The 13059-nt window shown below is 39.9% G+C and overlaps 1 protein-coding gene across 2 annotated transcripts in view; it reads right to left on the minus strand.

Moving 5' to 3' along the window:
* The window catches only part of stk39 (serine threonine kinase 39), a 30315-nt gene extending 18249 nt beyond the window's left edge, over positions 1–12066 (minus strand). Inside the window, exons 1-11 of one of the 2 annotated variants that reach the window (XM_084361839.1) lie at positions 11703–12066; positions 9592–9704; positions 9259–9367; positions 7828–7966; positions 7407–7462; positions 6497–6606; positions 6258–6359; positions 5139–5272; positions 4939–4987; positions 3292–3357; positions 134–205 (exon numbers count right to left, since the gene is read on the minus strand). In XM_084361839.1, the coding sequence (XP_084217965.1) occupies positions 134–205; positions 3292–3357; positions 4939–4987; positions 5139–5272; positions 6258–6359; positions 6497–6606; positions 7407–7462; positions 7828–7966; positions 9259–9367; positions 9592–9704; positions 11703–11802 (1050 nt within the window). In that variant the 5' untranslated portion in view covers positions 11803–12066. The remainder of the gene's footprint in view (positions 1–133; positions 206–3291; positions 3358–4938; positions 4988–5138; positions 5273–6257; positions 6360–6496; positions 6607–7406; positions 7463–7827; positions 7967–9258; positions 9368–9591; positions 9705–11702) is intronic. The other variant, XM_084361840.1, reaches the window with a different exon arrangement.
* Between the last annotated feature and the right edge of the window lie 993 nt (positions 12067–13059).

The following is a 13059-nucleotide window of genomic DNA, read 5'->3' on the forward strand; positions in this document are numbered from 1 at the left end:
GCACACGGCTAGTCTAGCAGGGTGAGGTAAGATATCAGTACACCACAGACAGCACACAGCACTGGAAGCCACTAGTACCGGGGTGGTACACACTCCCCAGCTTTAGACACGCTCAAAGTTAAAGAAGCTCTACCCTTCTGGTGGTGTCGAGTTTTTCCTCCAAAACTGACACAGAGCCAAGGCTCCCCCAGTTCTGCTCGGGGTCCTTGAGCAAAACAGACACAGATCAATGCACTCAGCAGGCGTGCGTGATCACCCAACAGACACACAACAAACATGCAGCTGAAGAAATGGCACCACTGTGAATGTGTGAACAGAAACATTAGAGAATCAGAGTGGGAAAATGTTACCTGATGCACGGTTTGTGTTTTGAAATCAGGCTCCAGAAAGCATCCATGCAGAGCTCAATCAGTATTCATCATCATTCGTGCACTGGACCATGAACTTAGACTCAATACTAATCTTTTTCTGTTTTCTCACCTTTGAAAATGTAACAAATCAATAATCCAAGCCCACATTGGTTGAAAGTCACTGATGTCTGATCTTTAAACAATTACGTCCCCAATTTTCTCATTTGGAAGCTGGAGTGTGAGTGTCAGGGTGCCCTCTGCTGGTTACTCAACTCACATGTGCCTTCAGTTTATAGTGCATGACTGATCTGTTTTTTACATTCATATTTCAAATATAAAAGCCATGACCCTTGTTTGTCTGTAAGAGGCAATTTTCTCCACTCGTCACGTCTTTCTTTTTTAAGGAAATCCTTCCTGAGTTCCTTCCTTCTTTCATTAGATAAAGTAATTCATTTAAAATTGCCTTGTCAGTGACAGAAGACTGGAGGATCTGCCATCTCCTTTTCATTTTCAAGGAGAGGTAATGTGCCATTGAAATCCCATATAATGAATAAGGTTTCTTACTGGTTATCTGGCTTTAGGAATATTGAATATTGTTACAATTATAACTAATATACAGTATATCACCATGAAACCTCCCCAGCTGATTACAAGTGTTCTTAAATGTTATGTTTGATCATGCAATGAGGCATTTTCTAAAATACGCGTTCATTTTCAGAGCAGAAATCTGAACATTGGATAAAGCCTGGTTCAACGTTCTTGTTTCATAAATGAGGCTATGAATTATATATGAACAATGTAAAGACCTTCAGAAGGAGGAAAGGAATAAAAGTGGAAGGTTTGTCAAATGTACATGCTGCTGCAGTGGAGATCTGCGGCTCACAGTTTGAGAAAGAACTCACTTTGACTAGTATTGTCAGGGGACCTCATGTCTTTTAGAAATTACCATCTCACATCAGTGTTTCATGTGGCACATTCGAACGGGATAAGCGAAGTCTGCGATTACTGATGTTAACTCATGGATATGTTGTCGCAGTTGGAATGGTGCTCACAGATCAACTTCTGGGATCAATAGCTCATAAGAGAAATGCTGTTAAAGCACAAACGAGGCCTCATTCATTCAAGATAAGACAATAAGTTACACCCTCATTTTCATACAAACGAGCTGGACAAATTATATTTGTCCCAAAGTGCATCTGGAACCGCAGAAACCAGCTAAAAAAAGATACAGAAAAAGCTAAAATATTCAATAATTTCAATAACCTTACATGTTATGGAAGCAAAATAGCCCAAAATCTGAAAACTGACCAGTGCATGACAAAACAATGTTTCACCTGTAGAGTCTAACCTCAAGTCCTGTCTCTTAAACCCACATGGTGCTTCCCTGTGTTTACCATGACTACAGACAGAGGATAACACAGGACAAAAACTACAGAAACAGAACAAGAACACCAGGAAACAAAAGGTGCAAAAGGGGCAGAGAGAAACTCCTGCAGTTCAGAGAGGTTAAGAAGTGGAAGCAGGAGCTGAACTGGGATGTTTGGGAGTTACTGGATAAGATCTTAGGAGAGCGAGGCCACTGTGGTGTTGACATAAAGAGGTCACAGCATCCTGAGATTACAATGTTTCTGCAGTATTGCTGCTCTCTGCAAGATCTGGGCTGCTGTATAATGTAGACGAGTTTGTAGGTCAAATCAGCACAAAATGACAAGGACACCGGCTCTGTGGCTCATATGTTTCATCCACCTGAGCTTTCAAGTGAATCAGATGTTAGCCGGCTGCATATACTGCTGAGCATTGTGATAATCGATTACTCGTTTTAGTCATTTTTCAAGCAAAAACATCAAATATTTGCTTGTTCCGGCTTCTTAAATGTAAAGATTTGCTGCTTTTCTTTGTCATACATGATAGTACGTGAAGCGTTTTGGGGTTTTGGCAGAATTATCAATAATGAAAGTGATCGTTAGCTGCAGCACCACTCCACAGTGTACAGATTCTAGTCATTCAAATTAGATTCATTAAGTGCCGATGTTTAAGATCCAATGTTGCTGAATTTGTTTCGCTGGTGGCTTTAATTTACTGTATTGACATTAACGTCCAAAGTTAATTTGGTCCTGCATAAAAAAAAAACGAGTGCACCAGATAAGCTAAGCTCTTGCTAATTGCTACATTCATTCACTCACTGCAGGAAATATACAGACCTATTTAGCAATAGGTACCTTTCCATGTGTCAGTTGTTCAGACTGCTATACGCCTGTGGTTACCACATGAACCATCAACAAACCTCAACATGATGCCACTCCAACAACAGCTACCTTCCTCTTTATTGACACCCTGCTCTGTCTGTGCGTAAATGTTAACGTCATACACGGTAACAACCCTGCTATCCACTATGCCCTCCATTTACTCCGGGCCCGTCAGTAGATTTCCACCCCTCCACGCGGTCACTCTGCCTCCCGGCGACGGGCCTCTGTTCCCATTTCTGCCCTGGCCATCCAGGCGGAGTGTTATATGAAGTCAATATCAGCTGTGCCTGAAAAACTGCACTTCCTCCCACTAAACTGTGACCCCTGGGCAACTGAGCAAGCAAACTGAGCAATAACGTGCACCTCTCTAATGTTAACAATTCATTTAATCCTGTTTGCCTTTAGTGTGCCACACGAGGAGAGCTGACTGGGAGCCGCTGACATAGATGTGCTTGCATCAATGCTGCTCGACTCCTGTGCCGCAGTGGCCCATATTTTTACATAATCTACACAACAGTTTGTGCATGAAGTGTTTGAGGCTCTGAAGAAAGTCACAGTGCGTAGTTTCTGTTGACTGTAAATGCAACACTCTGGAGGAGAGGGACACTTCAGACGATCTCAGCACTCTTCCATCATTTCTTTCGTGTTTAGTCAATAACTGAGTTATTTTACAGGGACTGTTTGTGTTAACATACCTTCTTCGCTCGCTGGGAAATCTTTGGTGCACGACACAAAAGCTTTTCAACCAGATATTCTTTGTTCTGCAAGAGCAAAATCAAAACATGAATCAAAATATTATTATCAAACACAGTGAACTGACAAAATAAATCCTAACCTTAGACTGAGTTACAAATATCACAAGTATAGTGTTTTATAAATGGTAGCCCTCTGAAGTCAATGGGCTTGGTGGGAGAATGAAAGTTGTATACAACTTTCCAAGTTCTCTTTTTTTAATTGTGAAAAGGTTTACCAGTGATGAAACAGATAAAGGTATAATGTGTAAGAAATGGACAGGATTTGGAGGTAGCTCCAAAAATATAGGGGGCAGCATAACCACTTACTGCTGCTCATTATACTCTTTGCTGTAGTTATCTTTGGCTGTAGCGACTTGCAGTTATTAGCTCAGTTAGCCGTGGATTAGTATGTGTGTTAGCTAACGAAAGGCGGCCTGGATCATGGCAACGGGGCTCAGCTCAACCACACACAACTGGACACCAGATTGGACAAGAAAATTCAGCAGGTAGGGACAGGAGGGATGTGCAGCGATAGAGGAGCAACTAAAATGATGTGTAGCGCTATCCAACCAGAGAAGAGAAACTACAAATTCAGAAAGTGTACGGTTGTATTTTTCAGTTTAATAAAGAAAAAAGTGTACTACTAATAATATTTCAGTAATATATTACTACAGTTATGTCATGTAACGCGTTATAATCTGCGTTACCGACCAAAGTGAAGTGTTTATTGTTGTTTTTTTACGAACCCATCCACACCTAGATGACCATATTAATATAGGCTCTGTGTGTTTAATATAGCCGAGCCTATACATTCTTTGTTCAGTCTCTGTGTGACTGAAATGAGCCTCATGATGAAACCTAATCCTCCGAGCGCACTTTAATTTACATTCTTGAATCACACATGCATTCTTTGTTCTGTGGACTGAAATAAAAAGGCACAGAAAAAGAGATTTTAGTCTCGTCATGTCATTATAGGCTACATTATAGAAGGTATAGGTCTATTGTGGTTCATATGACAATTAAATATATTTATTCCTATCTCATAATATATCATCCTTTGTCTGCCTGCTCATTACTGTGTCCATGGCCATTCGTTTATTTAAAAAGGCTATTTAATTGTTCTATATAGATTATTTGGGTATTTTGTTGAAAGTTACTAAAAAATAGTGTAATAAGGAATATTTTATTCTACACAGACTGTAACACTGTAACGTAATATATTACTTTAAAATGAAGATAACTAGTATTACGTAATATATTGCATTTTGAAAGTAACTTGTCCAACATGGCTTACATAGATGACACAACAAAATATACAGATGTCTTTGACATAACATCAACACTGTTGTTTCTTCACACTCTGTTAATAAAGTTATTTTTTTATGTTATGTTATTTATTTATTTTTACATCCTGACCATATCTTACGTATCGCCCCTTTACATGGAATCATCATTTCTGCAACAGAATCTAATGATAAAAAAAGCACCCTTTCGGACTTTTATCACTGTTTGCTGTTTGATGTATCAAAGTAGGAATAACCATCATGAAACATTAATAACAAAGCTAAACAACAATGGCAAGTCAAGGATCAGAGATGAAACAAATACCTTGGCCTTTTGGAAGAATTTACACTTCAAAAGCTCTGCGGCTGTCGGCCTGCAGATAAAGAAAAGTGCAATTGTTGAAAACAACCTCACAACATAGCAGCACCGTCTGAATGTTAATCGGGTGCTTTTCATTGACCACAAATTGCATCAGCCTCCCTCACTGAAACATTTGGTTGACATGTCTGGAATGTGGTTCTCACCTTTTGGCAGGATCCTTCTGAAGGCACATGGTTATAAGCTTTCTAAATGATTTGCCGTATTTCTTTAGCACTTCTTTGTCCTCTACACCCGTCTCTAGACTGGGGGGATCATTCTGTAGGGTAAGCATTAAAACCTGAAAAGACACAGGAAGCCAAAAATGATCAAAGCCACACAACCACTGTAGAAGAGGAAAAGAAACTCAAAGGAGGAAACTGTTTGTAGAAAAAATGTTGTGGGAAGTAAAAGCAACAGGTTTGTTAAGACTGAAAGTTGCCTGTTCCGATCACAGAAGTCAAAATGTGTCCTTTCCGTATTTTCTTTTGTTATCGATTTAGATTGTTTTGGTGCGACTTGTTGAGTTTTGGAGATATCGGCCATTGAGATGTCTGCATCTTCTCAAACATTATGGAACTAAATGGCACTCGGCTTGTGGTGCTCAAAGCACTAAAAATTACATTTGAAAAACTCAAGAAATCATAACCCGGTTACTCAAGATAATCCACGGACCCTGTTGTGAGCGGTTCTGTGTATTTTCTTTCCGTACCACCATGCAGAAGAAGGCATGCATCTACTCATCGGCAGAAGGCTAGCCAACTCAACTAAGGCTAGCTAACTTTAAAGCTAAGCTGAGGAGGGTGCCAGTAATGTTTACATCCTGTGCTGTCACGAGCACAAGCTTCTCTTCCATGAGTAGATGCACACTTCCTCCTACGTGGTGCTACGGAAGTAAAATAGTTCCTACATGAAACTGCTCACAACAAGGTCTGTGCATTGTCCGGAGTAACCAGGTCATGATTTCTGGAAAGAGACGTTGCTATTGAGTTTTTTCAGATGCCACTGTGAGCACCACAAGCCAGGTGCCATGTTTGTCTTTAATATTTAATAATCTCTAAAAGTCAGCAACTTACACCAAAACAATCTAGATGGACAAATAGCACTACAGGCAAAATAAATTGGGTTTTTGGATTTTGGATTTTGGAGTGAACTGTCCCTTTAAGAGAGGCTTTAGTAAGCCAACAGTTTATTTTTTATGCTGGTGAAAACTGAAAGACTAGCTGTGATTAAGACACCACACTGGTGAAATAACAACACCCAACAATAACATCCAGAAGTCTCACCTTCATGGGAGGGTAGCGGTGATAGGGTGCAGAGCCCGTCGCTAACTCTATGGCCGTGATTCCAAAACTCCATATATCTGCTTTGAAATCATAGCCTCGAACCTGTGGGTGCAAAATCATTAATAACTTCTAATATCAATGCATTACATCCAGAAACTGATCAGGAGTATGAGCAGCAGAGAATGAGACACTGTGTTGAACTTGCAGCTGCCGTTTTGGGTGAATAGAGACAGACTCACCTGTTCCATCACCTCAGGCGCCATCCAGCACGGTGTGCCAACAAAGGTCTTTCTTACTTTGTTTCTAGTCATATCCCCGCCTGTGGCTAGGAACGCACTTACTCCAAAATCTGAAAATACAGATACACAAACAATGCAGCGTTCAGAGGCAAATTTAGATACGTTGGAAATAGAACATAGCTGCGGGCGAGACTTTTTTTCTGAAAATATAAAAAAAATTACCACAGACATCTTTTCATTTAAAACTTAAGAAATGCAGGGTGGATATTAAGTTTTAATATATATCAGATATCAACTCGTCATGTTTTTTTACTTATGTGATAGAGGTTCCTCCTTAACAACTCATACAGAAGATATCAAGTTTAAAAACAGCAAGTTACATTTCCTTTACACAGTTTTTAAAACAATTATTATTTGTAAATATATTTCATTAATCTCTGTCACAAGGTTGTATAATGCCTCTAGCTTCAATAAAGTGATGAATCAAAATATTTTAAGAACTTAAACCAACCTCAGAGAAAATCTAAGCAATTTTACACAAAATAGAGCTGCAACAAATAACTGATTAATTGATTAGTTCTTAGCTATTAAATTAATCACCAATCTCGTCATCGACAATAAAAATAATCATTTGTTGCAGCCCTAATACAAAAATACTGCCGCTGGTTCTCTTTTGGTTGGTCAAACCTTTTTAAAATCAACAATATTATGAGTCTCATGTCAGATCAGTTTGATCAGTTACTTGACAATAAATCTATCTAATCTAAATATGCATTACTTTCTTCATGAATCAATATAATCCGTGAATTCAGTCCCACTATTTGGGCATTCACGCTTTCAGCTAAATTAGATTAAATAGAAGAATGAGTGTAATGAAGGACAACGGTGCATTTGACATTCAACAACACACCTGCGATCTGAACAGATCCATCTTCTCCCAGTAGTATGTTCCCAGCTTTCACATCCCTGAGGTCAACAAAACACAGACACAGTCAGACAACAAAGTCATGTGGCGCAGCATTGATTCTTCCGTCCGTGGAAACGACTCCCACCACCCACCACCATCTGGAACTCTGCCCAAGGGGCCGATAGAGGTTCAAGCCTGCCTCTCAGTGACCTTGAAATCCACAGACTTCACAGAGCACAACAACAGCACTGCTGCTCAGTAAATACAAGTCGCCGATTTTCAGTTTTCTTTAACTTCAGCCGATTCTTTAAACTCGCAATGTTTTTGGTCGGCTCTCTTACGGTGAGTTTCTTAATTCTAACTCAAAGCAAAACAGCAACTCTCATCTCAGTTAGATGAATTGTTAAGTAAGTTAAAACGTTACCGGTGAATCTGTCCGTTTCTGTGCAGATAGTCCAGCCCCTCCAGGACTTCCTTTAATATAGTAGCAATAATAGGCTCATCTAGCGCTCGATTTCTGTCCTCCTCCTTGCTTGTGTGCTTAATTATATCCAGCATGGAGCCTATAAAGACACGACAGGAAAACACATATACTCAATTAGTTTTCACATATTGATAAGAAACACAAATCAGCAGCATTACACGATCAATATCAACGACCAGGCATGAATTATTGGGGCATCTGCTGATTGCTCGTAGTCCTTTAAACAGTCAAACATATTAGACAGTTCATTAAAGTTAGTAAAATTACTGCTGTAATTCCTTCACAAGAGAGAGCTGTAAGGATGTAAAGTGCAAAGTGACCCGACTGATACTCAATTTTTTGTGGCCAATAACAATAATGTTATGAGGGAATGACAAAATTCTGATATCAGGATCATCCCTCAAATTAGGTTATAAAAGGGTATTTTACAGTTAATTATAAACTTTATTGTCTACATTGATATCAGTGCACTGAAACCAAGCATCTTTTTTTGCATTATAACCTCTTAAAAAATGTGTGATAAGCCAATATCAGCTGATAATATTGGCCAGCTGATACACGGGTAGCACATTTTTTAATTAATTTACGTTACTCAAACTTAGTTTGGGATATTGGAATTCAGTGTTTCACTTGATTATTTATTCTGTGATATCTGAAATTTTATTTTGTGTTTTGTGAATATTTTTGGTCCCCAAAAATAATGCGACACATTTCATTTGACTTTTGTTGCATATCCATGCACATGCATATATAGACACCCATAAACTTCCTAACAATCATTTCAATTTCTTGCCAGTTGCCCCTTTAACTTCCTTCTAAATACAGATAAATGACGTGCCAGTACTTCATGTAGTCAGTCGACAATGAGTATATTCCGCGTTAGGGCTGGGCAAGTGATGTTATACTGTTACTGTGATATGAGGCAATATATGATCTTAGATTTTGGATATCGGGATTTTGTGATGAGTGTTGTCATTTCCTGGTTTTAAAGGCTGCGTTACAGTAAAGTGATGTCATTTTCTGAACTCATCAGACTCTTTTAGTCATTACATCCACTTTACTGATGATTACTGATCCAAAAGAACATTGTGTTGATATTTTGTGAAATTAACAATAGTCATCCCTGCAATACTGCTGCAATATCGATATTGCATCATTCATGACGTGCTTTTGAGGAGATTTCAAAATATCAAGATATATCGTGTCTTGTGATACAACCTAAAAATATCACAATGCTAAAAGGCCACAGCGTCCAGCCCTACTCTGCATGACATATACAAGAGTCTTTATTTTCAGACGTGTGTAGCGTCCTCATATTCACACAGCATACATGTATTTCCAAGCCAGATGTCAGATTTGGCTGAAGCTCACCTCCACTCAGAAGCTTCATGACTAACCAAAGTTCATCCTTCACGACAAACGAGGTGTAGTAGGTGACAACGTTGGGATGGTTGCACTGGCTCATCGCTTGGATTTCTTTCTGTTGTGAGAGAGAAACGACAGGAAGTGACATGGACAGGTTTATACACCGTCATGCATCTTACAGCAAATTATTTATTACAGCCTTTTAGGTGTGTTAATTAATATTGTGATACAGACATTACACAAAGCAACAAGAATAATATGGGTCACAGGTGAAGTAGTAGCATTAGAGAGCGGGACAATAACACACAGAAAAAATAAGCCCATATTTATTGTACTCGCCAATAGCTCATCCATGCTGGTCTGGCATTTCTCCAGGTTTATTCTCTTTATGGCGACACGCTCCTGTCTGGGGGTGCAGAGGGCCGCCTGCACCACAGCTGTGGCCCCGCTGCCTGGAATCACAGTCACAACACAGCAATGACAAAGTGGACGGGAGCGAAGAGGGACTCGCAGCACGCACAGCTGGAACACAACTCGTAAACTGAGCATCACTCCGTGGCGTTACGGCATTCGTCTGACCTTCTGCTCCCCTGTTTATGTTACCATCTCTCATGTGTGCCGCCTGATACATCAGACACGCGCGATGACGTAAGCTGAGCTCGAGTGCAGCATTTTTTTTGATGGGTTGCTTACTCGATTCATTACAAATCAGGCCACGCTGGAGTTAGTGATGTTGTTCACACCAAGAAGCTGCGACACACAGCATATTGCTTGCCAACTGTTGGAGGCAGATAAGGAGAGGTAGAGAAGATCTGACTGTTTAGCAGCTGATTATGAAAACAGAGGGGGGGCGTCCCACTAACTCAACATAGTCAGCACCTCACAGCTGTGTGGTTGTATTTCTTATCACTACTGATATGAGTTGTTAGCTCATCTGCAAAGGGCCTGCACTTGCCAAAAATATTCAGACACTTCCTTGTGCACTTGTTTAGTGCATTTAAGATTTTCATTGTTGGTATTTTTAGTCATGAATATTTCTAAAAATGTTTCTGTGACTTATGCTGACACAAAAAACTTTTAAAACTCAGAAAAAAAGTAGATTTACAGGAGGAAAATGCTATAGTGCATGAAATTATTACAGAAATTTACAACGGGTACAAACAAATGCCCACAAGGTTAAACATGGTAATAACAAGCATAATGCACATGAAAGCTACACATTATCATTTGTTTTTGTTATAGTTTTGTTATATAGGTGTATAAAAACCAGCTTTAACAAGCAGTCTTATGAAAAGTACACAATACTTGAGTAGAAGTAAAGATATTGTTCTAAAATATTACTTTGGTAAATGTGAGCGTCACCCATACAAAAAGTACTCGAGTAAAAGTCTTAAAGAATCTGATATTAGATGTACTTCAGTATCAAAAGTACCTGTAAACGTAAATTAAACACATGTATCTATATGCTGTATACCAAGGGTCAACAGATAATCGGCCTGGCTTACACTGGACCAGATATTCAGCATTTTTCATCCAATTAATATAAAAATGTGCTGCTTAGACTCTGCTGCAGCATGTAATCTGCATAGTTACAAGTAACTAACGTTATCAAATAAATGCAATGGAGTAAAAAGTACTAAATTTGCCTGCAAAATTTAATGGAGTGGAAGTATAAAGTACAAGTAACTCAAAATGTAAGTACCTAAGTAAGTACTTGAGTAAATGTACTGAGTAACATTTCATCACTGTTAACAGGTGAGTGAGCATTGTAAATCTACTGCCTCAAAAATAATCATCAATCAATTAAGCTTTAAATCTCTCATACTGTTTTACTGTGTTTATACTTGGCGGACCCTGCCACCTTTCTAGCTTCAAACAGTGTTCTGGGGACCTTATTTTCCTCTGAGAACAGCTTGTTTATCCAGTTATGAAAAAGTTTGTATCATTACTTCATTAACATTGTCATTATTACAATCATTTGTTTGTTTTTCTTTGTTGAGTCTGAATTTCTTCTCCAAAACTACGCAGTGCTCCTTTAATAAGCACATGTTTATCATGCACATGCCATCACAGATAACACAGCTGCAGTAACACATTGTGGTGTTTCCACAGCCACAGCCTCTGAGATTTTTATTAATGGCTCATAAACTGGACACGTGCCATACTCTGACACAGCTGGAGTAGGTCTCCATCACCCACACACTTAAGGTGTTAATGTTCAGCCTCGTGCAGCAGCCTTCCTTTTTTTTTTTAAGCTGTCTCAGCCTGCTCACACTTTTAAACCGGTAGTCTGTGAATGTGCTGGTTAACATCCGCATTGCAAAGCATCGCAGGAGGCTGCTGCATCTGAAAAAGCCGGTAGGCCCCTCATCGTCATTCACAGCTGATAACCGGCCGCGGCGTGCCTTTCCATGATCGTATGCGGCCCCCATCACACCCCGGGTACCTACCTATGACTTCCTGCAGCTCGTACGACTCCCTGGTAATTGGCCAGCTGGTTGTCAGCGCCGGTTGTTGGACAGGAGCCGGAGATTCGCCTTGATCCGCCATGATGATGATGATGATGATGATGATTCTGCGCTAGTTAGCTGCCTGCCTCTCTCTCTCTCTCTCTCTCTCTCTCTCTCTCTCTCTCTCTCTCTCTCTCCGGCAGGCGGACAGACAGACAGACAGACACACACACACACAGAGAGGGAGAGATCAAGTTTGACCTCACCTCCTCCCTACGAGTGTCAGCTGGCGGCTGAAGCAGAGCAACTACCGCTGGCGATGAGCAGCAACCCGGAAAATAACGGACCGCACACATGCGCTCTCTCTCTCTCGCTCGCTCTCTCCCGCTCTCTCTCTCTCTCTCTCTCTCACACACACACACACACACACACACAGCAGTGACATGACAGCTGACTACACGATGGTTCAATACACACAGGAAGACACTCACTAACATCACCATTAATCATCTGTGAAGACTTTCAGAGCGCTTCTACAGACTCAGGTGTTTCATCCATCGTGTTTTTATTTTATTTTTTTATCTCAGTTCATTAATAAAATGTGTTCAACAACCGTCCGGATGTTCATTTATTGATGTGTGTTAAGTTGGTTGGCAGCCCGCTTTGTGTGAGACAGTCACACGTCTGTGTGACGATGCAATGTGTCACGTGCAGTCAGGACTGCCAGTGACGTTGTGGACACCGGCCAGAAGATGGCGCCAACACACCTGGGTACTGTCCAGCAGTGAGCCGGGATGACAACACACCGACTTTTTTTATTTTATTATCATGAGATGAAACGATTAATCGATTTGTCAGTATAAGATTAATCAGCAACGATTTTAATGAATGATTCGGTTCAGTCATTTTCTTTTTAAACAAATACTGTCTGGTTCCAGCTTCTCAAATGTAAATATTTCCTGCTTCCTTTACTTTTACGTGACAGTAAATTTAACATCCTTGGGTTTACGACAAAAATAAAGTCATTTGAAGATGACATCTTCAGCTTCAGGATCATGTGGTTGAAATTTTTCACCAATCAGTTTGCTAATTGAGACAATAATGGGCAGAATAATCTATATTTAAACTGATAATTAGGCTAGTTGCTGCTCTATTTATTATATTTTATATATAAAGTGTGTCCACTATTATATCATAAAATCCTTTAAAGGTGCACTGTGTAGTTTTGGTAGTGTTGTAGTACTCGAGACCGGTCCCAAGACCATTTTTTGAGGTTCTTGGTCTTGTCTTGGAATCGAGGGCATTTTTAGTCGGTCTTATCTCGGTCTCGGACTGGGCGGACTCAGGTTTTTTGAAC

This window comes from Pagrus pagrus, assembly GCF_965226575.1.
Source record: "Pagrus pagrus genome assembly, chromosome: 9".
Classification (NCBI taxonomy): Eukaryota; Metazoa; Chordata; class Actinopteri; order Spariformes; family Sparidae; genus Pagrus; species Pagrus pagrus.